This window comes from Narcine bancroftii, chromosome 12 (assembly GCF_036971445.1).
Source record: "Narcine bancroftii isolate sNarBan1 chromosome 12, sNarBan1.hap1, whole genome shotgun sequence".
Taxonomy (NCBI): domain Eukaryota; kingdom Metazoa; phylum Chordata; class Chondrichthyes; order Torpediniformes; family Narcinidae; genus Narcine; species Narcine bancroftii.
The window spans coordinates 27,507,598-27,534,639 of NC_091480.1; the positions used below are offsets into that span (position 1 = coordinate 27,507,598).

Consider the following 27,042-nt stretch of genomic DNA (forward strand, 5'->3'; position numbering starts at 1 on the left):
TTGTTGCACTGGTCTTGTGCTTCCTACATTCAACTTAAACTATTATTTTAGATACTCTGAAACATTAAAGTTACAATTAATGCTACTCAAATGCAATTTTTTTTGCTGAAAGCAAAAGTAAATTTGATGATTGATGGGCAAGAATGGAACATAAATTTTATAATTTTAGTCTTTTCTCCCCTCCTCCCCCCCCCCTCCTTAAATGCACCATGGCTCCCCAGGGGGCTATGACCTCAAGAATTGTTGGTCTAAACAAGGGTACCACTGAGTTTTTAGACACAGCAACAAGCTATTTTGGCCTATGAGTCTGTGGTGCCCAATTAACCTACACCCCTACTACTTTTGAAATGGTGAGGGAAACCAGAGCCCCCAGGAAAACCCTGCAGACATGGGGAGAGCGTGCAAACTTGTAGACAGTGCAGGTACAGCACTGCCACTGTTACGCTGTTTTTCACTCAACAATACTATTGTTATTTGCCCTGCACTAGCTCACATACAAAGTTATCTTTCACATAACATAGTAAACTAATCCAACATTTGACAAGACTTGGATAGACCAGTTGAGTCTCAGCCTTGTCTGCTATTTCTATTGAAAAGTTGCCATTTTACTCAGATTTTCAAAACAACAAGATATTTTGCAAAAGATTTATTTCTGAAAATACAACAGTACAAATTGTTCCCAATAAATTATTGCACCAATGCTTTTCCTTTCCACTTCAAAAATTGAATTCATCTTTCAGAGGGAAGTTCACTTTTAATGCCATTTCTTCATTTGTTTTCTCTGGCTCCAAGTTTGTAACTTCTTGCTCCTGGAATATCATTCAGATTAAGGTTCTGTTAATTTCAGACTTCAAATTGTGGTGCTTCTAAAATAGGCATGAAAACTGATGATCCCCAACACAGCATCTCATTTGCAGGGGAGCAATGGCACAACTGGTATCACTTGCAACCACAGGAAGAATATACAAGTTTCTCACACAAGCTTCCCCCATTTCCCATCACATCAGCTGTTTTCATTAGTTATTAAAAGTTTCCCTGCATGTGTAAATGATAGAAGAATCAGGGAGAAACAGTTGAGAGAACAGAATACAAAAGTAAATTGGGGAAATCTCATTATAGGAAGGATGTGGATGCTATGGAGAGGATGCAGAGGAGATTTACCAGGGTGTGACCTGGATTGGAAAATAAAGTCTTATGAGGCAAGGTTAGCAGAGTTGGGACTTTTCTCGTTTGAGTAGAGAATGATGAGGAGACTTGATAGAGGTCTGCAAGATTACAAGAGGCATGGATAGGGTGGACAGCCAGCACCTGTTTCCTAGGGCAGGATCAGCAAACACCAGAGGACCCAAGTACAAAGGGAGGGAAGTTTAAGGGAGATATCAAGGGCAAGGTTTTTTTGTTTGCAGAGAGTAGTGGATGCCTGGAATGCCTTGCCATGGATGGTGGTGGAGGCTGAAACATTGGGGCATTCAGAGACTTAGACACATGGATGGAAAGAAAAATAGAGGGTTGGGGTAGGGAGGGTTTAGTACTTTTTTTAAAAAAGTAACAATGCCCTTTCAGCCCTCAATGTTGTGCCAACATACATACATAGGCACAACATTAAGGGCCAAAGGGCTGTACTGTATTGTTCTATGTTCTGACTGATTTGCTGAGCTGGTATAAACTCAGTGAGATGAATGGCTTCTCTCAAAGAAATATGAAGACGATTATTTCTGAAACAATACTGTTCATTTCAGTTTGGTCATTAACTCATTTTTCTCCTTTCAGATCATGGAGGGAATGTCTAATTAGGTTCCCAATAGCAGCTTAAGACAAAACCAAAAATGGATTAGTGGGATTTCCTTTCCCCACCAAAAGCTTCAGAAGCCAATACAATTTTATTTGGGAAAGGTCACAACCAGCTTTTTGTTAAAGGACTAACAAAAAAAAATCAATGCTAATCTTTTAGCAAGCAAATCAAAAGCAGTCATTGTTTCTACTAAAAAGGCACAAGGGACAGCCATGAATCTAAATATTTCATAATTCACAACATTGGCAAAATCCACAAGTCTGAAAAGCAAAACTGGTGTTTGTTAGCCACGAACCAGTCACCATCCAAGTGCTTACCTCAACATAGAAATACTTAAGTAGATTTAATGATGTTTGGCACACCACCTTATTTGAATGGAATTGAAGAGCCTCTATTTTTTCCAAGCCATTAAATTCCTCTATCATTAAGCATAGCTTTTCTGTTTCACTCAACTGCTCAGCAGCCTGTTATATACAAAAATACAATCAATGTTTCGCCCTGCAAATCTAGCTGTCAGCAACTATTATAAACTGGGGGTCATGTTCACATCACAGCAAGTTCTACAAAAGTGATCATAAATAACAATCCACTTCAAAATACAACAGGATAAATAGTCATGGTAATTTACAAAACATTTAACATTCTCAAAAGAATAATTTTTTTTTTTAATCATTGCAATCCAAGGATTTAACTGGCAATCAATGCAATTCGCAAAATTAAAGGAACACCAGAATTATTGAATGAAAAGGACATGTGGCTGATTATACTTGAAATTATTTTGTCCAATTTCATTGAAATTCCTTTTAATTTGACCATTTCATTAATATGTATCATTCATCCTCCATCCCCAAGCTCCAAAATATCCGACCAAGCTTTCAGTCATCTATACTCAGCTAAATTCATTTGGCAGCACTTCACTTGGTTGCTATTGCACACTTCAAGCAATTGTTAATGCAATATTTTCTTGTTCAATATTTGGTCAATTAAAAATCCAACATTTTGAATGAAATCCTGTTGTAGACAAAAAAAAAAATCACTGATGTATATGGCATGCATCCTTTCCAGAGTTTTGGTTTTCTTTTCCAAACCAGGACCCATAAATGTTTGGATCAAATTTCAAAAACAGCACTGGCTCACCCTCAGGCAAGTTGATGCTGCACGTCCCCCAAATGCTGCACTGAAGAAGTTGGAAACTCAATAGGTGCTAAATACCAGTGCAACTGACCTACTTAGCCACTCAAACCCAGTGGTGGTGGTTCATCAAACTGAGGAAGTTTGGGTATTTCACACCCAGCACTTCAGTTTTACTGGCCATAGCTAGCACAAGTGACAATTTTGTTCACAACCTTGGTCAAACAAAGAGGAAAGTTCATCTTAAGGGAATCTTTTAAATTAAAATGTATTCAAGTTTTAGAACCCAGGCAAACCCAACATTTATTACACACCCCCAGGCTACTTTGACCAGTTGGTCCTTCCAGTGCAAGCACTCAGCATGCTATTTAGTGGAGTTCCAGCAGCAGTAAAGAATTGGAAGTGTGCCTCCAAGTCTGAATTATGTAAAACTTTGAGGGGAACCTGCAAAAAAACACACCTGTTACTCTGGTTCCTCTTCATTGGTGACAGAAATAAAGAAAACTCTCAATTTGTGCCTGGTAGATTTAAGAAAAGCCTTCATACATCAGGAGAAGAATCCCTGCCATGGTCTTTGATCTGCTTTTGCAGCCATTGTATTTAAGTTGTTTTAAAAGCAACTTTGCTTTGGCCAGCTCCAAAATATTTCTCCATGGAATTCAGAGAGGTGCAAGAAAAAAAACCTGGAACATCATGCCACGTTACTGATAAAAACAAGAGCAAAGAGTTGCTTTAATCTTTAAACTTCCATTCCTCCCCTCTAATTTCAGTCTTTCAGTTCTGAATTGTGAAAGTGCTGGCCAGTGAATAGGTCCTCGTTAAACATTTAGCATGTTAGAGGTACAAAGAAAAGTTTGGATGAAAATTAAAAAATGCTTCAAATAGAGAAGGTTTGAAATAAAAGCAGAAAATTGTAGACAATGACTCAAACAAGGCAGCATCTGCAGAAGGGGTAGTCTCAGATCAATAACCTTCAAGACAGCTGGGAAAGTAAATGACAACGCTAGCTGACTTGGAGCATTTCCAGCAGTAATTTATTTTTACTTCAAATATCCAGTATTGGCAATTTAAGATTTATAAAACCAGTTTTTAAAGTGCATGTGTGGAGGCCAAAAAGAACAAAGTGACTGATCCTAGTGTTGCCATGGTGACAAGTTGGAGATTATCTAGTTGATGCGTTAATGGGGACAGTCAGAAAGAAAAGGAGCACCACTAAATGCATTCACACACCTCCCTAAAGGTTCTCCTGCTTGTGCACTGCACTCCGTCACAGTATGGCAATATTTCCCTGTACACCAGTGTTCATCATTAATGCGCAAGTACTCAAAATACTTCCACGTAGGCACAGTTTCCCCCCCCCCCCCCAGATGTGGGCACGCACGTTATACAACCAAAGCAAAAAAGGAAATGAATGTGCACAAAAGGTGAGTTACCTAAAACAATGCAGTAATTAGTGGAACAATTCAAAGTATAGAAAATCTTAACTAAATACTCTGCATTATTTTGTAGAATGCAATCATACTTGTATTCTATTAAAACATGCCAATGTAGCAGCCCACACACAGACCAGCCCACAAAATGACCACCAAATATGGCAACACCAAAAGTTGTCCCAGATGACCTCCTGTATGGTGGAAAGACAACGAGCTGTGGTGGGAATGCCAGCCAATCTCAGGCCAGTACTCAGATAACACAGTGCCCTGACATCAGTACCTGGGGCCCATAGAATCAGAATTGTCAGTGCAATAAGCCAGTCTGACTTCAAGGCTTTGGTGTCACCATCATGCTCGTGTAGCATGAACACTACACTAATACAGCTTTATTAGCCATGAGGTAGACTATGCCAAAATTATCTTGAAACAACTTCAAGTTTACATTTGCACAAGCAATCAGAGAGCAGACACTTATGATGCAGGAAAAAAAAATTGCAAAAAATTTTTGCAGGCAGTGACTACTAAAAATTAGAACATTGCATGTAGATATGCTTTTTCAGAATTACCTTGACAAAACTTGAGTCACGTTGTGCCAATGCATCCTCAAGTTTTCCATTTTAATAGCACTTCAATTAGACTAAATCAGTAGTTCTCAGCTTTCCCCACTGCAGTCCTGCTTGTGCACTACACTTTTCCTCCCACCTCACCACCACCTTAACTAATCCTTACTAACCTCAGAGAACCTAATGCAATAGATACTGTAGTTAGTCAGTGATTACTTACTACTTAAGGGGGGGAGGGGGTGGGGAGGAGAGAGAAAGAAAGAAGAACCACTGGCTTAATTTGTTAAAACAAGTTAAAATCTATACAATGAAATGCACTATCCTCCACCTGATTAATTACGAAGATGACAAATTCAATTATTTAAATACAACAGAGCCTGTGGCCCTCTAGTCCTTGACAATATTCAATTATCCTTTATTATAATAGACTCAAAGCTCACTCATCATTAGGTTTACTTCCCACAGATGCAAAGATCAACCATCTTAATGCCAAGGTTACAGCCAACACTCCTTTTATTCCCATCCTTTTCTCCAGCCAACAGAGTTGCTTTTTATGTGCAGTGGGCAAAATAACTTCCACAAGTACTACAATCTCCTTCATCTGTTCATTGAATATATACTATTGTTGGGTCCTTCTTGACTGCTAAATTGGGAGATACTCTTCCTCCAAAGCTCTCATTTATCAGGTCAACCATGAGCCTTCGCTTCCAAAAAGCAATTTTTGACCACAAACTTAGAAATTGAAATTTGCTTACAAGGAAGATATTCGCCAGAGCATCCAGGATCACAAGAATAATTTTGGCATCTTTAATAATGAGTAGATTAAAGAGGGGTTGCAATGCACCACACTGTACCAGGTGAATAACCTGTTCAACTGTACCACCATTGGTGTAATTAGTAACTGCCCAAACAGCTTCCTTCTGAGCTTTAAAGTCACCCTGCAAGAAAAGTGGGGGGAAAATAAAATGCCATTAGATATTAGGAATTAGTTTGATGATAAGCATGTTCCCTTTAGTTATGGTTAAAATTAAAGAGCATTTTGTACACAGAAAATAAAGTTCTTAATATTGACAAATTATTTTTTCCCAACTGCACCAGCTACTTAGTGTTGTTCAAAAGCAATTGTCATCCCTAATTTTAATACTGCTTGATAGGATTTACTGATTAAATGTTACTTAACAAAATGTGATGCAAATACCACAAGCTAAACTGTTAATGACACTATGAATACATAATCTCTTGGATAACAAAAAAGTCACTTAAATTTGCATTCAACAGGTCGGTTTCCCCTCTAACAAATACAGCTCAGTCCCAGAAATGATTAAAATGCCTACGTTTTCCAGTAGTTCAACGAGAGGAGATACAACCCCACAAGTAATCAATTGTTGAATCTGCATTGCAGGTCCTGCAGCAATATTAGAAATGGCCCAAGCAGCTTCTTTTTGTATGGAGGTTTTAGGATGTTTCAAGAGTTTTGGTAGAATTGAAAGGGCTCCAGCTTCAAGGACAGCCTCTGTCTGGCTGTCAGTCCCACTCACAATATTGCCAACAGCTCGGAGGGCAGGAGTCTGAAATAAATTTTCATATCCAAAAATCCAGTGTTAAATAGATTAAATTGGCAGGCATTTCAGTTTTATGTTATAAAATTGGTCTAATGAATGATGTTTGAGTTAATCCCCCGCTGATGCGTCCACTTTAGCTTCCCATCCAGATTCATCTGACTGTTGGCTGATGCTCCCTCCTCTCCCCACCTTTTCTTTTTGCTCACACCTTGAAGGGCTCAGATCCTAAACATTGGTTACCCTTTGTTCCCTCTCGATACTGCATGACCTGCCGAGTTTCACCAACAATTCTGTATTACAGGATGTCTAATATAGGTTTACAGGATGGAACCTCCAGAGGCTTAGCATGGCATTGCATCAATATGAGCAGGTTCTGCTCATTTTTTTTTTTTAAATCTGTTTAGGTAAAGGAGCCAAAACTTCCACCTAAAACTATCTGTAAAATTAAGTATCATGTTGCTGCCACACTCCCCAAAAGTCCAAATTAGGTCTCCCTTTCAAGAATCACATTTAAAATATTCTTGAATAAGTTAGATATGTCTACAAAGCTCAATCCATACCCTCTATTTTGTTTGGCATACAAAGTTATCCATGTATACAACAAGAATCCATTAAAAAATTGTCTTTTTGACCTCACTCCTGCACTAGAGACAAAAAGCTGAACCAATCTTGGCACTATGTCCACTTGACTACCTGTTGCCCATAGTCATAATCCCTACAGACCAGTGATGTCACATCTTTGAAAGATTTCAATAATTAGCTTTAATAAAATTCATTTGTTCTACATAGATGCACGCTTACCAAAATAAGTAATTGAAGCCATTAGTAATAATCTTTCATTTCCTATTGCAAGCATGAGGATCTAGAGGACTGAGATGCACTTACATGATGCCACAATTCAAATAAACAGATTTGAAAAAGCATTGCATGCAAACCCAATGAGCTTATCAGGGTGGGTGGGCACATACATATAAACACATACATAGATAGGGGTTCCTAAAGACAAGTCAGAGTTTAAAATGAGGCCATCAAATTTCAACAACTGTCAGTCTTGATCTATCAAAATATTCCATTATCAAGAAAAAAAATGTAAATAGTAAAAAGTGCTGGAAACACCAAGGTTAGCTAGTATCTAAAGTTTCAACTGTATAAATCACTGTACAAAGGTGAATTGATTTGTAAAGTAGGTTCAGCATCTACCTTGCCAGTATATCAATAAGACAAATAGATAAGTGTATGGAAAGCAATTTAAGTGACAAATAGGAGGCTCAAGAAGATGGAAAGCCACACAATCCAAAGGAAAATAATTATGATATCTTCACTGATGTGGCTGGAATGGTTAAGTGGTAGAAGCTTAAATAAGGAATCCAATGAGCAACAAGAAATTGTAATGAAGTTGGGATTAAACTGTTGCAAGTGTTGTTGAATGAAAGGACATCCAAAACAAATTTTACTCAACTTAAAAATTAAACCAAGAACTTCACTAAATCACTGGCATTAAAGACAAATCTCAGCATCACACCATGGTATGAAGATATTAAAGTTAGAGTTTACCAGGAACAACAAGCTTCATTTAAGGAAGATTATTCTTGGAATGAGAGTTTAAAAAACTGGTAGATCTGGATTGGTTAATTATCAGAGCTCCAATTCATGGGTGATCTGAACGCAAGAAAATGGTTTTCGTCAAAATCCTTAGTATTATTCTGCATCCCCCTTAGTGATTATTTACCAAAAATTCACTGGTCAGGTCCGGATGTGAAGATGGCAAAGGTCATGCCACACCTCTATTCAAAAAAAAAAATGATGTAGGTAAAAGGCATAGAACTACAGACCAGTTAAATATTTGTAGTTGGAAAATGCTTGCAGCCATCAGTAAGGAAATAGAGAGGCATCTGGAGTGAAATGGATCTATCAGGTAGATGCAGCAGATTCAACAAAGGCAGATCTTGGAGTTCTGGACTTTTACTGGACTTCTTTGAGAATTATAATGAGTGCAGTAGATAAAGTGGACCAGGAGATGTTGTTTACCTAGATTTCCAGAAGGTGTTTGATAAGGTGCTGCACAAGACAAAGACCAGGATGCATGGAGTTGGAGATGATAAACAAATATGGATAGAGGATTGGTTAACCAATAGAAAGCAGAGAGTTGGGGTACAGAGGTGTTTTTCTGGTTGGCAATTGGTGGTGAGTGGGATGCTGTGGGGGGGGGGGGTGGAGAAAGGGGTCAGTGCTGCCAATGTTCATGAGATACATAAACAATCTGGAAGAGGGGATAGTGTATCCACATTTGTGGATGACCTGAAATTGAGTGGAAAAGCAAATTGTGCAAAGGATACAGGAAAGTCTGCAGAGAGCCATGGATAAGTTAAGTGAGTAGGCAATATCCTGTAGAGTCATCTCATCGGCTTTTTCTCCATGGAGGGTGTTCTCCCCATTTTTGGGCCCTGCGCCCATCTGCTGTTCCCTGGAGTCTGCAACTGCTCGTGGCTGCTGCCAAGTACAGGTGCTGCCATCCTGGGCACAGACCAGTGGTTACAGGATTTTAGTTTAAAAAAGAAACGTCACTCCTCTAACAGGCCATTTTACGTTTGTACACAGCTGCCGACATCAAGACCGGACAGTTGAACACAATGGAGCAGCACTCTGTCCCCCCACCCCCCTCACCTGGTTCTGCAGCACTGCTGTCACAATAGCTCTGGGAATGCCACTTTTTGAGGCAAAGTTCTTTGGCCCAACTCCTGCATACCGAGCAAGTCATCTGAGCTAGTTCCATTTAATTTTCATTTTCCCTATCCATGTACTTGTCCAAGCATCTCTTAAATGTCATGGATGTTCCTGCCTCTGCAGCTTCCCTCCAGACCTTGCAAATCTTTCCTGTCTCACATTAAACCCCTGTCCTCTAGTTTTTTGTCTTTTCCCCCCAAGGGAGCCCATGACCTTGCTCATTCCCCTTGATTTTATATACCTTGACAAACTCACCGATTTTAGCATTACATTTCCAAGGACTTGTTCTCTTTTGGGTGGGAAGAGACCAAAGATGATCACATCTGCCTTATCTAGTGAATACAAATGAATCCCTGGAAATACTAATAAGCAGGCAAATCACCTCCAGTGCCTCACCACGGTTAGATATTCCAACATTGCCTTGTTAATAGTAGTCACTCACATGACTACCATTTTCTTTTTCTTGCAATATAATCGTGAGAAAATGTTAGCAGATTACTTCAAACAAATATTTCATTTTAAATTAGCAACTAAGGATGGCTTTGTTCTTCAGTCAGATACCAACATCCAGACAAGGTTTTTTTTAAATTTGGAGGCAGAACAGAGAAATTTGTTAAAATGCTTATTAATAGGCCTTCAACCTCGAGTGGCATCAACAGGATTATTTCCACACATTCTCAGTAGAGAAAAATATTTTCTTTGAATAAATTTACACAAGTTACTCTGAAGTTTAGTTCATAAATTCAGTGAAAGGTGGGCACCTGTCAGATTACTCACCAATACTGCCAGTTGAGCATTGTACATCAAATGAACAAGCAGGGGCAAAATACCAGACTGAACAATTATTTCAATGCGATCATTAGGGCCATCAGTGAGGTACGATATTGCCCAACAGACATCAGAAAGAAGTGTAATGTCATGATGATGAAGCAACTGAACAAGAGTGGGAAGTAATTGTTGAACGGTTTTGAGGGGTGGATGTGGATCTTTGTTGCGACACAAGTTCGATAAAGTCCATGTGATATTGCGCAAGAATCCAATCTAAAATTCAAGCAATTTAAAATAAGTCACTATCCTTGTGTCAATAGACTTATCAAAAAGTTTAGCAACAATACCAGATATCAATAGTGGAATTATTCTCAAACATAAAGCTGCTGCTAACAGGAAACCAGTCCATCCAAAAACAATTCAGAGCCACAAAATTTATTCCAGTTACCCATCATCACGTTAACTCGGTCGTACAAAGTTTCCAACCAGAAATAATAACCAAAAATGCATTCACAGCCGATTAATAACAGCATGACTTCTCCCAGAGTTGAATTTTTGAAGCCCTTTCCTACAAAGGGTGGAAAAAGTCTTATATTTTTAGGCAGGGATAATCTGCTATCTTATTAAAAGAAGGAACGGGCCAAGTGGCCTACTTACAGTCCCAATTTGGGGGTTCATATGCTGAGAGAATGACAACAGTTGTCCACAAAATGGCACCTTCTATGCTCTTCTACAACTTTTAAAAAATTTGACATAATGCAAAAAGTAACAGGCCCTTCTGCATGTGCCACCCAAATAACCTACAAACCCCTCCCTGTGCCCGATTTCCCCCCTCCCCATGCCTTATTCTTTCTCCTTCAACATTTACATTCACCCATCACCTCACTGCATGGGAGGCATTAGGCTCAGGGAAGCTGAAGCAAGGTGAAAATACAGAGCATTAATGAGCTTTATATTATCCAAGGAATACTCTTACTCATTTCAAATAAATACAAGGTCACTTTATTCAAATAATAAAAACACAAATGCTGGAGGAACTCAGCATGTTACACAGCATTCATAGGAGGTAAAATTCAGACCCAAGCCCTTCAAAGTATGGGCACTGCATGACCTGCTGAGTCCCTCCAGCATTTTTTTTTAAACTATAATCTGTCCGCATATTTTTGTGTTTCACTTAGTTTTATTCATCTTCGTTTTCTGAAGAGCAGTCTAAACAGGATGCAAACCACGTCCATGAACTACATACTACAACCTAGACTTACAGAAATGTCAGGTTTCACCAATGCCAGGAGTGAAGGCACAGCCGAACTTTCTATGACTGCATCACGATAGAGAGCGCCATCACCTGGAAAGTATTTTAAAAGTCACCATCTCCATTTCTGTAGGATATTTATCATTGGGATACATCTTAACTAAGAACCATTTTGTACCTGCAATGTTGCCCAAAGCCCACACAGCTTGCTCACTGATGTGAGCATGTGGAGAATCGAGGAGGCTTACAAATGCTGGAATAGCACCTCCTTTCACCACAGCCTTCGTTTGGATCGATGTACCAGATGAAATGTTAGTGAGTGCCCAGGCAGACTCAAACTGCAGAGCCGAATAATCATCTCGGCCAAGAAATTCAACAAACATTTTAACCAATCCCGCTTCAATCATCTCATCCAGTGGAGGTCTCCATGCTCGTGACAGAATTTTTCTATAAAGAGAAAATGTAGCATAAAGGATCAGATTTTAAACTCTGCAATTATTCTTGTTCCTCAAGGAAAAGTGAATTGACAGAACTGATCAAGGATTGCTCTTTGTCCACTTTGTGCTTGCATTAAAAGCCTGATAGGTTAAGTGCAAAAATGTCATCCTGGCAGAGATCAGGATCGTGTCAGTAGAGAATAGAATTACAAATTGATACTTACATTTTTTTGCTAATAACATTTAATTAAAAAAATTTCAAACAGGCCATTTTCAGCCCACGACTGTGCTGCCCAATCAATCTACACCCTCAGTATGTTTTGAACAGTGTGTGGGGGGGGGGGTGGAAACTAGAGCCCCTGGGGAAACCTATGCAGACACAGGGATAACGTACAAACAGCGCAGGATTCAAAACCCAGTCCTGATGGCTGGTGCTGTAAAGGCATTGTGCTAACCGCTATGCCAACCATGCTGCAACACTCAGGAGAAGGAATCCACTTCAGCATTGGTGAACAGTACACAATCGGAGCAGTGTTTTTGTCTAATATTTGAAACTTTCACATGATTTTCTGAAAATGGACCAGTTTGAGGCAGGCTGTTGCAGGTTGTGGAAAGAGCAGAGGCCAATCAGCAAATCTCAAAGATTGTATTCAAGTCTCTTGCCGATAATTTCCAAATTTAATTACTTTCAACTTAATTCAAGTCCTATATTCTAATGGAAGTGAGATTGAGCCAAATCCATTAACTCTCTGATTAAAAGTAAAAATTCTCATATTTGTGGTAGGAAAGTGAACATGTCCTTGCAAGATCAAGATGAAGAAACCAAGCTCATACCTAGCTCCATAGGCAGCTTGGATTTGTTTCAGTGGTTCTTGGCTGTTCATTCCCATCACAATCTCTTCTATTGTCATATCACACTCCTAAATACAAGAGCAAGATTTCAGGTTTAACTAAACAAGATTCCCCAATTCAATTTTGGCCTAAAAATTGATTGTGTGCTTCAAATTTAATGAAACAAATTTAAGAATTGGCAAAAAAATAAATTGGATGCTTTCAACAGGCAACATTCAATCAATACAAATTTGTTTTGTTATTTTGCATCTTACAGCTTGACATTTTCTATTTGTATGTGGTTAACTCATGGCTGATCATAAACTTGGATCTAAAAAATAATACGTCAACAGTTAGCTGTCTTTTGTACCAAAGGCAGACAATACAATGACAATTTAAGGGTCATAGCACAGATTGGGCCATCTCACTGGAAGTCATACCCATCTAGCAAGAGTCTATAAATGAGACTTGGCAAATATTGCAAGTACGAGCCTCCACTTCAATTGTTGGAAAATAAATTCAAAGTTAATGGTGAAACTGCAACTCAAGAAAGGAGATAGCTCATGTGAATACATACATGAGCTCCCTCAGGTTTTTGTAATGAACAAGGACCTTCATCTTGAAAATTGCTTATATTGCGTCTCTTCAAGATTTGTTCTTCTTTTTTAACTTTTCGTAATTCAATGCAATATTCAGCTCTCCGTCTCCTCAGTTCCTGTTTTCATAGGCAGGGTGGAGAAGGAAAAATGTTTAAAAACTGAAAATAAAATCGTTCTTATAATACATGCAAGCACCAGAATCCCATGCCTGCAACAATAACTGAACAAGTCAATTCATCTATTAAGACAAGAGATGACTGGAGCTCAAATTTAACACAATGGATTTGCATAAAGAGGTTGTGTGAATGTCATTTTTTTTTTTAAAAATTCAGATTTAGACCAACATTTAATTGTTTCTCCATTTTGCTTCCTCCCAACTTTCCTTAGTTAAATCAGTATAACCTCCACTTCCTTCTTCATAGGCTTTTCTTTAAACGAGTCTGTGGGATCACTTCAACTCTTTCAGTTGTAGCAACTTGCATGCAACATCATGGGGAAAAAGGTTTTCAGCTTCTTGCCACTTCCTAGTGGCCACCTCATATTGGTGGCCCTGAGTTAAATCTTCCCCATGAATTGAAAGCCTATTTAAATATGCTCCATGAGAATTTTCTCAAATTTCAAGAGCTGCATTCAAGTCAACCCTCAAACTCCATCTGAGAGGAAAGGCAACATTGATCTCTAATTTCAATAAACCCCTTCTCTCCTCTTGAGCAAATGCATGCACAAACACCTCCTCCTCCACCCCACCCTCCCCCAACCTTCAGCTGCCCAGTTTTTCCCCTCCTGCCCACATTCCATGGGCAGGGGACCCCAGTGTCCCCTATTCTTCCCACCCCCCTCTCCCATTTCTCTTATTTGGCTTCGCTCTTCATCATCTTTTCATTTCCTATAGGATACTATGCAGCCTTTCATCATCTTCACAATCTCCCAGCCTCTGATCACCATCTCCACTCTGGCCTCCCCGACCTGACCATATGGCAATCAATCAGAAAAGACCTCAAACCACCCATTGCTTGTCAGCCCCCTCTCCAGCTTCTTTATGTTGGCTATCTCCAGTTACTTATCAGTCAAAACATTAACTATTCATTACCCTCCAAAAATGCTGCTTTATTGACCTATTGGGTTCCTCCAGCAATAGTTTTTTTCCTTCATAGAACTAATCTACCTAACCTTTGCTGGGAAGCATGGGAAATGTAGGCAATATCAATTTTAAAAATATGAAACAATCTCTATATTCCCTTTTCATGGAAAAAAGCATTCATACAATAAGATGATTTTAGGCAAATAAAACATACAAAAATGTTACTGAATGGAAAAAGAACAGAAGTAGAAGGAAAGTGCAATTGTAGGAACATGAATGAAGATAGATTTTCTGCATGGACAATGTTCAAAAATAACAAACATAGATTAAGGAGATTAAAGACTGAAAATGCAGAGCAGAGATTAATGAAGCATTAAAAACAAAAAGACAGAACAGGATGAATTTTGCATGTGAAAATAGTAAAGGCCCTGTCCACCAGGAGTTTCTGCCTCTGGGGCTATTTTCAGCCCCCTCCCTCCCCCATTTAAATAGAAGGCTCTCAAATTTGGAGGCAATTTGTCTCTCACGGAATATTTGTAATGGCATTCGTTTCCCCTTTCATCCAATGAACGTGCCCCAAGACTTTTGTATCCTCCCCGTCTTTGAGATCGCTAGAAAGATTTTAAATAGAATTTTAAAATTCCAGGAAGAGGAGAAAGGTCTTAACCAATGCACATTCAGATTTTTGACCTGCAAGTATACCAACTGGACAAAATACATTCACAGGCAAAGAGTGTCTTCATTTACAAACAATTTGAACAAAGGGGAAAATTATTTCATGGTAGAGAAAGAAATACCTGCATGTTTCTGCCATAGTTCTTAAATTTCTTCATCCTGTCATGTTCTGTTTTGCAGCTGGTTGACATCTTTACAGCCTGGGTTGTTAAAATACAGCAATTTGTTTATAGTGACACAAAAGGCTTTCTATAATACTGGACAATAGAGATTTTTCTTCCTGAACACTGTGTATTTTATGGATTTTGGTCTGCCAATCATTAAAAAAGTGTAGGGTAGAAAAATTTTCAAGATGTAACCTATTTTTATTTGTGATTTCCGGTCATATTTTAAGTCTACATCAAGCCTACAAAACCTTGAAGTGGGGCACATCGTTGAAACTTCATTTTCTGCCTTCGCACTTGGACGTCTTGGCACAATCAATGGTGAACATGGTGAAAAGTTCACCAGGACATTGTGACCATGGAAAAGCAGGATCAGGACAATTGGAATCCATCAATGCTGACCAACTATTGTTGAACACTGACATGAGAGGCATCAGATGCTGAGTACAAAAGAAATATTAGCAGCAAATCATTGTCAGTTGAACTAACAATATATAATTAAACATGCCAAATGCAATTAGTTAATTTAATGTTTTTGCATCTTCCCACATGATACAGAAAATCTGAAACTATCTTTGACATTGTCTATTATAATCCCTTTTTTAGGGAAAAACTTTTTGGGAAAAAATTGTCCAGCGTAATTGGAGCAAAACCGTAAAATTCCAACCAACGTCTTTGAATAACACTTGGTTAATTCCATGCAAATTTATTGGAATAGAAGACTCAATGAACCTTGCAGTGCTCCATGTAGGACTGTCTCAGTATCTGAGATGAAAGATGCAATAATATTTCTACACAATTATTCCCGATTCATTACAGGCATGTATTTTCTTCTGGGTTTTAAAATGATCCACCCAGTTACTCATTTCAGGTATCCAATTGAAATGAATAATAGAACCTCACTATTTCATTGTACAATGCATGTGACAATAAACTCAATTATTATCAAGACAAATTTGGTGTAGGTTAGAGAGATATGATGGAATTAAGGAGACCGAGCAAAAGTTTTTTTTTTTTTTTTAAATCTTGAAGATTGCGTACAGAGTGTGGGGGCGGGGGGGTGTGGGGAAGATGGCAGAACAGTTCTCATTGACAGAAGGATTAAGAACAGATGAAGTTAAAATGAAGAGAGATGAGAGGCATGGATTGAACCACCAGGGTAATGGAGACATTAAATGATGGCATCCAAGGGGCACAAGAACAGGGTTAATTACTCTTGTGCAAAACTGGTGGGGGAATTTGAGGGGCCGAATGGCTGTCACCATTGCTATAAACGATGATTATCACCGTCTTTTTGCAGCATTAAACAGCTAACAATTTGTTATAGGGAAATTGAGCCAAAACTGAGAGTGAGAGAGAGAGAGAGAGAGAGAGAGAGATCTGTAATTGCCCCATTTCAGTAACTGTATCCCACACTCCTGTTCGGCTCCGAATCATGGGTCCTTTACCGACATCACCTACGGCTCCTAGAACGCTTCCACCAGCGTTGTCTCCGCTCCATCCTCAACATTCATTGGAGCGCTTTCATCCCTAACGTCGAAGTACTCGAGATGGCAGAGGTCGACAGCATCGAGTCCAGCCTGCTGAAGATCCAGCTGCGCTGGGGGGGGGGGGGGGGGTCACGTCTCCAGAATGGAGGACCATCGCCTTCCCAAGATCGTGTTATATGGCGAGCTCTCCACTGGCCACCGTGACAGAGGTGCACCAAAGAAAAGGTACAAGGACTGCCTAAAGAAATCTCTTGGTGCCTGCCACATTGACTACCGCCAGTGGGCTGATATCGCCTCAAACCGTGCATCTTCAGCGGGCAGCAACCTCCTTTGAAGAAGACCGCAGAGCCCACCTCACTGACAAAAGACAAAGGAGGAAAAACCCAACCCCAACCAACCAATTTTCCGCTGCAACCTCTGCCTGTCCCCCATCCAACTTGTCAGCCACAAACGAGCCTGCAGCTGACATGGACATTTACCCCCTCCATAAATCTTCGTCCGCGAAGCCAAGCCAAGAGAAGATCGGATTCTACTGGAAGTTCCGATATCCCCGAACCGTCTATTAAGCCCAGCCCTGGTCTCGGTGGGTTCTCATTCCCATTTACCGCGAAGGAATCGTTTTTAAACCTTACTTTTAATTTGCACCCCCCCCCCCCAAACTGTCTTTGCCACCGCATTAATTAGGTTGCTGAATTAAAATACAAAAGTACCATAATTATTGCCTTCACTTCCAAAAAAATGCCTTAAATGTAGAAAGGGGGGAGTTTCCGAATTCAAGACAAGACTTGCTCTACTGGGTCCATCTGCTACCGGGCGGAGTTTCATTGGGAGGAGAACATCACCCATTTTGCCAGAATTTAGTCCCAATCTCGTTTCCACTCGGCAAGGCAGAAATTGCAACTTGGGGGAGTCAACTCCGTACAAGTTTAGAACTAAACGAACAGATTCAACCAACATTCTAACTCGGATCACAGTTGCAGGTGCAGGTTGGCGCAGAAAGACCATTGGCCGACAAAGAAAGGAAACATTGAGTATCTCACATTAAGTAACTTTTCTAAAGTTTTTTTTTTTTACGTTTACATCGTATAGTTGATATCTCAAGAACTTACCATCGTTAACTGTTTTTAAAAAGTGATGCTTTTGAACATTTTACACAACTACAGAATTCTATTTAAGGTAGGACACAACCCTTAATATCAACGATAAAGATATACTTGTACATTTAAAGAAAGAACTTGTTTTACGAACGACTAAAGCTGCCGCTAAAGCATTAAAGTGACCACTAAGATTCCGCAACCCCCCGAGACCGATGCCACCAAACCGCGTCAAGGACCAGCTTAAGCCATTCACTTACCGCAATAATGCGTTCGAGAACCACCACTAGTTTCCAGACGCTTTAAATTTCCCGGGCATGGTCCCAAACCATTATCATTCTGCGCTGATTGGAGTACCGGCAATGAGCTCCGCCCAGAACGCGCAGCATATAAAGAGAACGGGAGCTTGCAACCTCTTGGATGGGAGGTTTTGCTTCTGACTTATTTTAACAGTAGCTTTCTCAAAGTGGCTACTTAAAGCCCAACGTTTGTTAGCGTTCAAATTTGTCATGTAATAAAGTTTAAATTCTTGGAGGTCATTATCTTGGTTTATCTTTCCTGGACCCAATGGCATCATGAAGAAAGCACATCAGCACCTAGACTTCCTCAGGAGTTGGCAAGAAACCATGACAAATTTCTACAGAAGTGTGGTGGAAAGGGTGCTTACCAGCTGCATCAAGGTCTGGTATGGGAACACCAATACCCCTGCAAAAGGTAGTGGACCTCCCAGGTAGAAACCATCAAGAACATCCACAATGAACACTGTTGTCAGAGAGGGAGAGAGCAATAGCCACCACCCAGCACGTGCTCTGTTCCTGCTGCTACCACCAGGAAAGAGGTCTAGGTACCACAAGACTCGCACCACCAGGTTCGTGAACAGCTGCTACTCCTCCACCATCAGATTCCTCAACAACAAACTCAATCAGAGACTCATCCAGGACTCTTACTTTTGCATTTTATTGATTATTTTTCTATCTTGGTATTGCTCAGTCAGTTTCTTTATTTGTTTACATGGGTATGTTGAGCTAGTTTTTTTTTTGCATTGCCAATCAGTGGTAATTCTGCTGTGCCCACAGGTAGAAGAATCTCAGGGTTGTATGTGATGTCACATATCTGAATAAACATGTAAAATTTCACATTTTGCATTTAGTCTGCTGTAAGTCAGACAACGATTCACCATCAGCAGAAATTGCCTGGTGCCCCTTGCACTCCAAGAAAGAGAGGCAAAAGAGAGTCCCTTCAAAATAACTGAGTTCAGTGGATTCACCTCCAGCACTCCTGCAGCCTTTGCATCCACACAGACTTCACTCCAAACCATCGGTGAACCTCCTACACATTTAGGAAGCCTTCAGTGCCTGAGGTCCCTTGGGAACTCCTCCTGACTTTTGCACCCTCTTGCATTTCCGGTTCTGATACCTGGTACTCCTTCAGCTAGTCTCTAGCAGACAGCAGCCCATGTGAATCCTTTGACTGCAAATCGCCTGCAGCCTGGATGAGTTGCTCACTTTGAGTCACTGGTCCCCCACTGCGGTCACTGTCCTGTTGGGTTATTTTGGCTTCTCCTTCTCAAAGAAGGGATGTTCTCTCTGTTTTCTGATGCTCTGTGCCAGGACACAATAATTTATGTAGCTAATTATAGTTCTGTAAAGAATGAAATAGCAACATAAAAAATAATGTAGAGAAACTGGTCCTATTAGACTCGCCAAAGCAGAGGAGAAGCTGCCAACACTTGGGTACTCTAGAGGGGATGGCATGTATTGGAAGGTTCCATCTTTTACATGAGGTGTTAAACCAAACTTTGTGGGTGATTGTCAAGATCCATGGCTCTATTTTGAAAGAGCAGAAGGCACCACTGCCTTTATCCTTCCATTAATATCACAACATAAATAGTCTGTCTGCAGCCATATTGCTGTTTCAGTTCTCTGGGCAAACTTGCTGTTTTGTGTTTTATTTATTCCAACAGTATTGTTCAATTCAAAAGTTTTTATTGGGTTCAAATCACTTTAGTCTGATTTGTAGGATTGAAAGACACTGTACAAATGTACAGTTTTTTTTATCAAGTATATTTAGAACCTGATTCAGGGGTTATTGAAAAGTATCTGATATGGAGGGAAGAGACAATTTTCAGTTACTTGTCGCCGTTTCTTGCCAGCAATTGAAAAGTGGGGAATATCATGGAAGGTGAAGAAGACCAGATGGCACTCGAGATGTCTCGTGCAGTTTTAGTATGTAGGTCTGCCGTTGCACAACAGCAATTTTCATTCACTTGTTTTGCATCTGATTTTGCGACTTTCAATCACAAAAATTAGCATCTGTACAAGGTGTTTTAATTTTATTGACCACAACTCAGCTTGGAGGAGATCAGTGTAGTTGCTCCAGTAAGTTGGTGCTGAAAATGGAAATTCATGGTTTCAATTAGAATTTAATAGAAAAAAGATGCACAAAATTAAAATCTTCTTTCTTCAGCAATTTCTGTTCTATTATCTACCTGTTTCTCTAATAACAATCTATTAAAAGGATTTGCATCAGAAAAATGTAAAAGTTCCCTTGATACAAATCAGAGAGGAGAATATGATTTAAAATGATTGGTATTGGCAATGATCCCACGTGTGCCTTTGTGATCCATAGAGCGAATTAAGCAGAAGTTTTCTCTTGCACGTAACTGGGAATAAGTTTGCACAAGTTGTGCAAAGTAAACTTAAAAGTAATGGAAAATGCTCTCAAATGAATAATTCATACAATTACAAATAAACTTTAGGGAAAAGGGTTCAAAGTGCATGTGATTATTTTAACCATCTTGTTAAGTAAGTTCTTTTCATTTTTTTTTGGATGAATTGGTTACTTTGAAGAAAAAAGGTTGCTAATCTGACTTGGGAAAACTCACATTCTAATTGATGTGCAGGTGAATTGTGCCAATATTCTATCTTGTCAATATTTCCTTCCTTTCTGTTAGGATGGTCAACTCGCTTCACTGACAGAAGCAACCCTTCCTTAGAGTGTAGCACTGCATGGCAGTTCTCCTATAAAGGCATACAAGGTCTCAAATATTGCGGTTGAGTATGTGGAGGCACCAAGGCCTCAAATTTTAACACAAATGTTCTTAATTATTATCTTTTGTTGAGGTGCAGATTTGAAAGTGTAAAAGCATCAGTAAAGTCAAAAACTTCTCTGTTATTATTGCTATTTTGCTATTTCAGTTCCAAGCTCGCAGAGGTTTCACTTTGATGCTCCTTTCTCAGCGCCAACTGACTAGATTTATTTATACACATTAACATCATTAATTAGAACTGAATGGATTGAAACACAAGTGGCTGATGTTACTAAAAATACAGTTGAAATTCACTTCAGATGTAGACTAATGGCTCTCCAAGGATTTATCAGTTGTGCCCTGAGAAAGCTTGCTAAAGAAGTAATGCATCTGTCTGGAATTTCCAAGTGCTGAAAGATGGCTATGAAACTGACAGCAGGAAATGAATGACAACTGACATTATTTACATTTTTTTGTTGTAATATTATTTTCATGTAAATAACAATGCTGACAAAACTTAACACTTTAATTGTGGTTTGGACACTAACAATATTGAAGATTTCTCAGCTGAACGCAGTATAAATAGATTGTCATATTATAATTCATCCTGCATTTTAAACTGCTGCTAAGTGAACACCATCAGCTGTCCAATTTCCATCAAATCCTGTCAAAAAAAACTCTGTTTCCATGACTGCATACTTATAAATTATTATGTTTACGGGGAAGTTTATAGATACTCTGCAGTATATTCTATTTGAGCATCTGAAGTTACATCAGGTATCAGCCCAATGATCAGGTAAAAACATTGTTTTCTGAAGGATTAAAGGATGGTAACTACCGACAGCTGAATATATGAAGATGTTCATAATACCTTTGGAATGATAGATTATTTACAAATGAATCAATAATTTTATATCCATAACAAATATATGTACTCCAGTGGGAGTACAGACAGAATTTTAATAGCAGCTGAGACTGTGGCACCCTGGACACCTGATCTGTATAATTATCAGTGAGGTTGTCTTTGGAAGTTAAGTAATTGTAGTCTCTCTACACTCCTATCCCAAGCCTTCAATCTGATAAAGGTATAGATATAAGAGCAAGGGTAGGCTGAACCGTTATTGAACATCATCATAGCTGACCTTCCCTTTTATACCTTAAAATACTACCCCATTTATCTTGTTTGCCATAGTGTCTGACACCATAAACTGGCTCAGTGTTGAATATGCTTGTCCATTATCCATACGATAATTTGAGCGGAAAATTCCAATGATTCACCTCAATGAATGAAGGAATGTTGTGTCATTTGGAGTTTTCTCATGATACATCAATCGTAAGCACCAATAATAGCCAAGTAAGAGGTTTTTTTTGTCAAGATGGGGGTTTATTTAAGAGCCGACAAAATGTGGCAAAGAATTATGCCTCTCACTTTCCTGGACTAAATCTGTACAATTCCACAGATCTGCGATCATTTCATGTTGTCAGAAGAGCCATTACTCACCCTAAAATTCCATGAGGTCCACCTCCAGTGCTCCAGCATATCATTCACTTGTACTGAAGTACACTTACAAAACTTACTTATCGTCAATGAAAAACTGGTCAACTTTCTGCTGCTGGTAAAAAGACCACCCAGACCACTAGATTCTATGTTTAAGTGGTTAGTCACATTCAATAATCCTGGTGCAAGTACCACAAATTCAAGAAAATGCACATTATTTGAGTCATTCAAATCCAGCAGGATCTTTCACTTCTTTGTTTTGGAAGCTTTCCTAAAAAAATAAGGCCGTACCATTTCCAGGTTCAGAACATTCCCGCGTGCTTCACAACTAATTAAATACTTAAGGGGGAGTTTGGCCAGTTTTTAGCATCGGAAACTTGGCAGTCATACACACTGAGAAACAGCAAATGGATAATGTTTGATGATTATTTTATAAGCACTGAAATGAGGGCTCTAGTCATTTTATTTCTGCTAAGGGGATTGGAAAAGTCCAACAATAGCAATGTCATTAATTTGTCTGAACTACTAAACTAAAATATTCCTGGACAACAAGACTAGAAATAAAAAGAACATTTTTAAACTGAATATTTCAAAAAAAAACAGAACAAAATTCACACAATTGTTGAAGAAATTAAGATAGAAGCTGGAATTTTATAAACTGGTTTGAAAACTTTAAAAATATTTTATCATCTTAACATCTATTATGTTTTGAAATATTTATCTGAGGTAATTACAATCTACATGTATAAAATTACCACTTTTGGAACTAGTGAAGCTGTTAAACAATAATTATAGCTCATTATGCAATTGGAAGCTTCATCAAAGAGTGACATCCTCAGGGTTTTAATAGCAAGGATAATTTGTAAGTACTTGAAATACTCTTCAAGTCACTGATTTCTGAAGATTGTACTCAAGGGGATTTCACAACAGTGTACCTTCAGATGGATGAGAAATTACTGACAGCATCTTCCAGACTTCCATGTTTAGCTGCATGTGCACACTCCAAAAGTTCCAAATCGGCTTAATTATCGTGAATGGTTCCAATTTTGCTGTCTTTACAATGTAAAGATTCAGATTAGCAACTAATAACTGGTTTTACAAATGAGGGCTACAGGATAAATATTAGCTAGGACATCAATGACAACTCTCAAGCTCTTCTTCAGATAGTATCTTGAGATCTTTTTACATACAGGGAGAGAGAGAGAGAGAGAGAGAGAGAGAGAGAGAGAGAGGGCCCGATAAGTGATAACTTTCATTCAGTGCTGATTGAAGTGTCACTTTAACTAAAGTAAGAAAATAGATTTTCACAACAATATTTGGTTTCAAAACCATGTAACTGAAGATTGAGCAACTATTTCTTGGCTAATTATGAAATTCAATGGTCATTTCTAGGCATGGAACATTGTGTGGACTTGAGTGCGATTTATCCATGTGATGACATAGTTCCCCGTGTAGCTTGGATCATGTTAACCTGCAGATACTGAGCAGATCACACAGAATGTTTGCAGAGAAAGTAGTGTTTCAAGTAGCAAGATATAAGGATGTTAAGAGAAAAAGGTTCTCTGATAAAATGGTGATGTCCAGATGTTTTCAGTACCATATATTTAACTACAGCAGATCTTTTGCTTTTCAATTTTCTTCCAAACTATCTTATACTCTTTGCCATGATGCCAGGAAGGTTGTCATGGTCTAAGTCCAAATTCTTCTTTTCCTTTACCCTCTCTCCTTCAGGTATGGTAGTCAATACCTGACTGTTACTTATCCATTTGGTGAGTAGAAAGTCTTCTTCGAAATAGATCGCTCTCAACTCCTGATAAAGAGTTTTTGCTTCTTCTACGGTAGATGCAGAAGTGATACAGTCGTCCACGTAGAAGTTATTTTGATGGTGCTTATTAGCTTGAGAGCTAAATTGTTTCATATTGTCCTCAACAAGGGCAAAATTCGCACAACTTGGTGACGAAGGTACTCCAAATAGATGCCTTGTAATTCTGTTTTCCACTATATTCTGACTGTAGTCTCCATCAGGCCATCAAAGGAATTGTAACAAGTCATGGTCTTCATTAAATACTTTCACCTGCTGGAAGATTGTTTTATGGAATCGATCAATGTACTGGTCAAATCTGGACCCTGTAAGAGTTGAGAATTTAGTGAAACTCCCCGAAATGTCGCTCCACAATCAAATACTGCTCGAAGTTTTTTTCTTTTGTGGATGCAAAACCCCATGGTGTGGTAAGTACCATTTTTTTTGCCATCACTACGTTTCAAGATATCATCTGCTACTTTTAAATATCACGTCAGACGCGCAGTTGGTATAATCTGAATGAAAGAAATAATCTTTCTTGAATCTTCTCTTTAAATTCAGTGTATGTTGATTAACAACGCTTCTATAATTTTCTTCAAAGGTAATTCAATGCAATATTGATCATTAACTGACTTGGCACAAATCCAAAAACAGCTAGTCTTCCCTTGAAGGTTCTTGGTCGTCCCTGAGGCACTCAAGAAATTCAATCTTGAACTGCTGCTCCCACAGTTTATCATTTAATCATTGATATCTTGTTGACACTTTTAGTCTGGTTTTTAACCTCATTTCTTCCTCCTAATAGTCCATTAATTGCCCAACAAAGCATAGTTTTGACAGCGCAAGGTCCGTCACCCACAATCCTCATCATATCTAATGGTTCCAGATAGTACATCTGAACCAGTCAGAAACTCTATCTCAGAGTTGATCTTGCATAAACGAATATTTTTCAAATGCATCCACGGTTCAATGTCATTTTGATGTGGCATGTTTCCTTTATGCACAGGCAGATTTTACTGTGTGTATGCACCTGGAAGTTAGCAAAAACCGTTACTATCCAGTCTAGCGATCTCTAGGCCCAAAACAATGTAGGTTTCAATGTGTTTAACTTGACCTATAGTTCTCAATAGAATTTTTGACCTTCTTCCTTGAAGATTAAGCATATTCATTAGCACCACGGTGCAAAATGACGCAGTACTAACTGGATCAAGAAATGCTTAATCTACACTATTACACTTCCTTTCTTGGCCTTAACTTGCACAGGTACTATTAAAAGTTTGCATTGTTCTCACTGGCCCTGTACTGAGGCTTCAGCCCTGTTTTCATCTTCTTCTATTCTTGCTGTTTGTTCCTTTTCCATATTTTTCTTTTCCTGGAAGAAAGGAAGCTTTTAGCTACAAATATTGCAGCTAAGACACTTTTTTGCAGTTTTTGTTGATATGTCCTTTACACAGGCAGCTAAAACATGCTCCATTTTCCTTCAGAAAAGTGATTTGTTTCACTATACGCCTTCTTTTCCAACTGTGCACACTTTTCCAAAGTATGCTTATCATTGCAGAACAAACATTTGTTCACAGCAAGCAAACTTTCCTTTTCCTTAATTTCTTTATCTGAAACTGCCAGGGAGGTGTTTGAGGTGGCAACTTGAAACTTTTCAACTCTTTGCTCACCTTTGGGGTATCCTTGATATCTCCAAATCCTGGTACAGTTGCAATTTTCACGTGCCATTCCAAGAAATCCACAATATCTTCAAAAGTAGCATTTGTCTATATTTTATCTGAAGTTTGAAAATCCTTGCTGGTAAGGCAACTTCTTTGTGATAGTTAAAGTTGCATCATCAAAGACTCTGGCTGAGAAACCAAGAGGCTTTTATTCACTGAAGAACAAAGGCATATCCTTACTGCTCGACTGTCTTGCACTGAGGAGGGGGCTGTGGAACAGTCACAGGAACCTGTGGGAAGGGCCACAGGTGCAGCCAGTCAATGGGTGTGCCCGACCAGACAAATTTGTTGACCTCACCAAAGCCTTCGACACCGTGAGCAGGAAAGGGCTTTGTCAAATACTAGAGCGCATCGGATGTCCCCCAAAGTTCCTCAACATGATTATCCAACTGCACGAAAACCAACAAGGTCGGGTCAGATACAGCAATGAGCTCTCTGAACCCTTCTCCATTAACAATGGCGTGAAGCAAGGCTGTGTTCTCGCACCAACCCTCTTTTCAATCTTCTTCAGCATGATGCTGAACCAAGCCATGAAAGACCCCAACAATTAAGACGCTGTTTACATCCGGTACCGCACGGATGGCAGTCTCTTCAATCTGAGGCGCCTGCAAGCTCACACCAAGACACAAGAGAAACTTGTCCGTGAACTACTCTTTGCAGACGATGCCGCTTTAGTTGCCCATTCAGAGCCAGCTCTTCAGCGCTTGACGTCCTGCTTTGCGGAAACTGCCAAAATGTTTGGCCTGGAAGTCAGCCTGAAGAAAACTGAGGTCCTCCATCAGCCAGCTCCCCACCATGATTACCAGCCCCCCCACATCTCCATCGGGCACACAAAACTCAAAACGGTCAACCAGTTTACCTATCTCGGCTGCTTACTACACTTAACAAATTAGGAAATATGTTAAGCTCATGCATGTTGTCAATATCTTCCATGGCGTTACAACATCTTCTTAAAAAGAGAGTGTATGGTTGTAAAGCCTTTGTGTCATCCGATTTTATCTCCACATAAGCCATCACAATTCAATGTCCATTGTCAAAATGTTCTTGTAGTAAAGTCCTTGCCTTCAGGAATCCCTTTACAGGATCCATATGTAGGCAACTCTTTACAAGTTCCTTTGGCTGTCCCTCAGTTTACCGTTCCAGATAATAAAGAGCATCTTTGGTATTTTTATGCTTGCTTTCAATATTGTGTTCAAAATATTTAATGAACCCTTGATACTGAAGTGGGTCTCCATCAAAAATTTGAATCTGCTTCTTGGCCAGGGAATAGAGATCTTGTTGCTGAATTAATAAAGCAGTAATTTCATTTTGTTTTCCCATGTTTGGCAATATATTGCCCAATTCATTGTTGCTTTGTCCACCCAGATTGCTGTTACCTGATGGGGTGGGTGGCAAGTATGC

General features: G+C 39.2%; 1 protein-coding gene and 1 long non-coding RNA gene across 2 annotated transcripts in view; one reads left to right on the plus strand and one right to left on the minus strand.

The window, feature by feature from the left end:
• Positions 1-27,042, plus strand: part of LOC138747212 (uncharacterized) — a 44,441-nt gene that overhangs the window by 4,721 nt on the left and 12,678 nt on the right. The window lies entirely within an intron of this gene.
• LOC138747319 (importin subunit alpha-5-like) lies at positions 632-26,574 on the minus strand. Its single transcript, XM_069906425.1, has 12 exons — positions 26,518-26,574; positions 25,224-25,292; positions 14,971-15,048; positions 13,071-13,208; positions 12,497-12,582; positions 11,404-11,672; positions 11,236-11,318; positions 9,983-10,246; positions 6,254-6,487; positions 5,675-5,857; positions 2,110-2,256; positions 632-809 (listed from the first exon to the last, which is right to left on the minus strand). Exons 1-12 carry the CDS (start codon positions 26,572-26,574, stop codon positions 717-719), a joined length of 1,701 nt encoding a protein of 566 aa, XP_069762526.1. The 3' UTR covers positions 632-716.

Bases quoted from the DNA above. Each gene is read 5' to 3' on its own strand.
- LOC138747319 (XM_069906425.1), bottom strand. From the start codon at position 26,574: ATGGAAGATATTGACAACATGCATGAGCTTAACATATTTCCTAATTTG. The intron at 10,247-11,235 runs GTAAGTCTAGGT...CTTGAATTTTAG, and splicing joins TGGTGAAACCTGACATTTCT to ATTGGATTCTTGCGCAATAT. The intron at 5,858-6,253 runs GTAGGCATTTTA...CTTTTCTTGCAG, and splicing joins TCGTTGAACTACTGGAAAAC to GGTGACTTTAAAGCTCAGAA.